At 43.2% G+C, this 876-nt stretch overlaps 1 protein-coding gene across 1 annotated transcript; it reads left to right on the top strand.

Moving 5' to 3' along the window:
• Positions 1-4: 4 nt before the first annotated feature.
• On the top strand, positions 5-871 carry LOC121940824 (taste receptor type 1 member 1-like; the record flags this gene model as incomplete). Its single annotated transcript, XM_042483508.1, has 1 exon — positions 5-871. A coding segment is annotated over one exon (867 nt), but the record flags the coding sequence as incomplete, so codon positions are not given.
• Positions 872-876: the final 5 nt, after the last annotated feature.

The raw sequence follows: 876 nt of genomic DNA, 5'->3' as shown, positions 1-876 counted from the left end.
GTGTATCAAGTGTAAGGAGACAGAATGGTCTGCAGTAGGAAGTACATCCTGCAGTCTGCGGGAGGTGGAGTACATCCCATTCACAGACGGTGGGGCTATACTGATCATGGTCGGGGCCTGTGCGTTGGTGGGCCTCTCACTAGCCATGTCCGCTCTGTTTGCCATCAACTACAACACACCTGTTGTCAGATCTGCTGGGGGACCAATGTGCTTCTTAATTTTAGGCTGCCTCAGTCTGTGTAGCCTTAGTGTGTTCTTTCACTTTGGTAAGCCAACAACTTCATCTTGTATCTTTATGTTCTTACCATTTCTCTTGTTCTACACAGTTTGTCTAGCATGCTTTGTTGTGCGCTCTTTTCAGATTGTTTGCATTTTTAAAATAGCTGCCAAGTTCAAAATGGTCAGCAGATGGTGGATGAAATATCACGGACAATGGCTGATCATCTCTATGGCATTTGTTACTCAGGCACTCTTACTTATAATTAGCAATGCTTGTGCACCCCCCAAACCCTCCAATGAAACAATGTGGTACCCAGACAAAATCATTCTTGGTTGTGACATTAATTTCAAAACATCCTCAGGTGCTTTGGTTTTACTTTTATCTTTGTGTTTCCTTTGCTTTATTTTCTCCTACATGGGAAAAGACCTCCCAAAAAATTACAATGAGGCCAAAGCAATAACCTTCTGCCTGCTCCTGCTGATCCTCACCTGGATCATCTTTGCCACTGAATATGTACTCTACCGTGGCAAGTACATCCAAACACTTAGTGCTCTAGCAGTACTCTCCAGTCTCTTCTCCTTTCTGTTGTGGTATTTCCTCCCAAAATGTTACATTATCATTTTTCAACCCCACAGAAACACACAGGAATACTTTCA

The sequence above is a fragment of the Plectropomus leopardus genome, unplaced genomic scaffold (genome assembly GCF_008729295.1).
Source record: "Plectropomus leopardus isolate mb unplaced genomic scaffold, YSFRI_Pleo_2.0 unplaced_scaffold94400, whole genome shotgun sequence".
NCBI classification, from domain to species: Eukaryota; Metazoa; Chordata; class Actinopteri; order Perciformes; family Serranidae; genus Plectropomus; species Plectropomus leopardus.
Note: the sequence above shows the minus strand (reverse complement) of the source record. Positions and strands in the feature narration are given on the sequence as shown.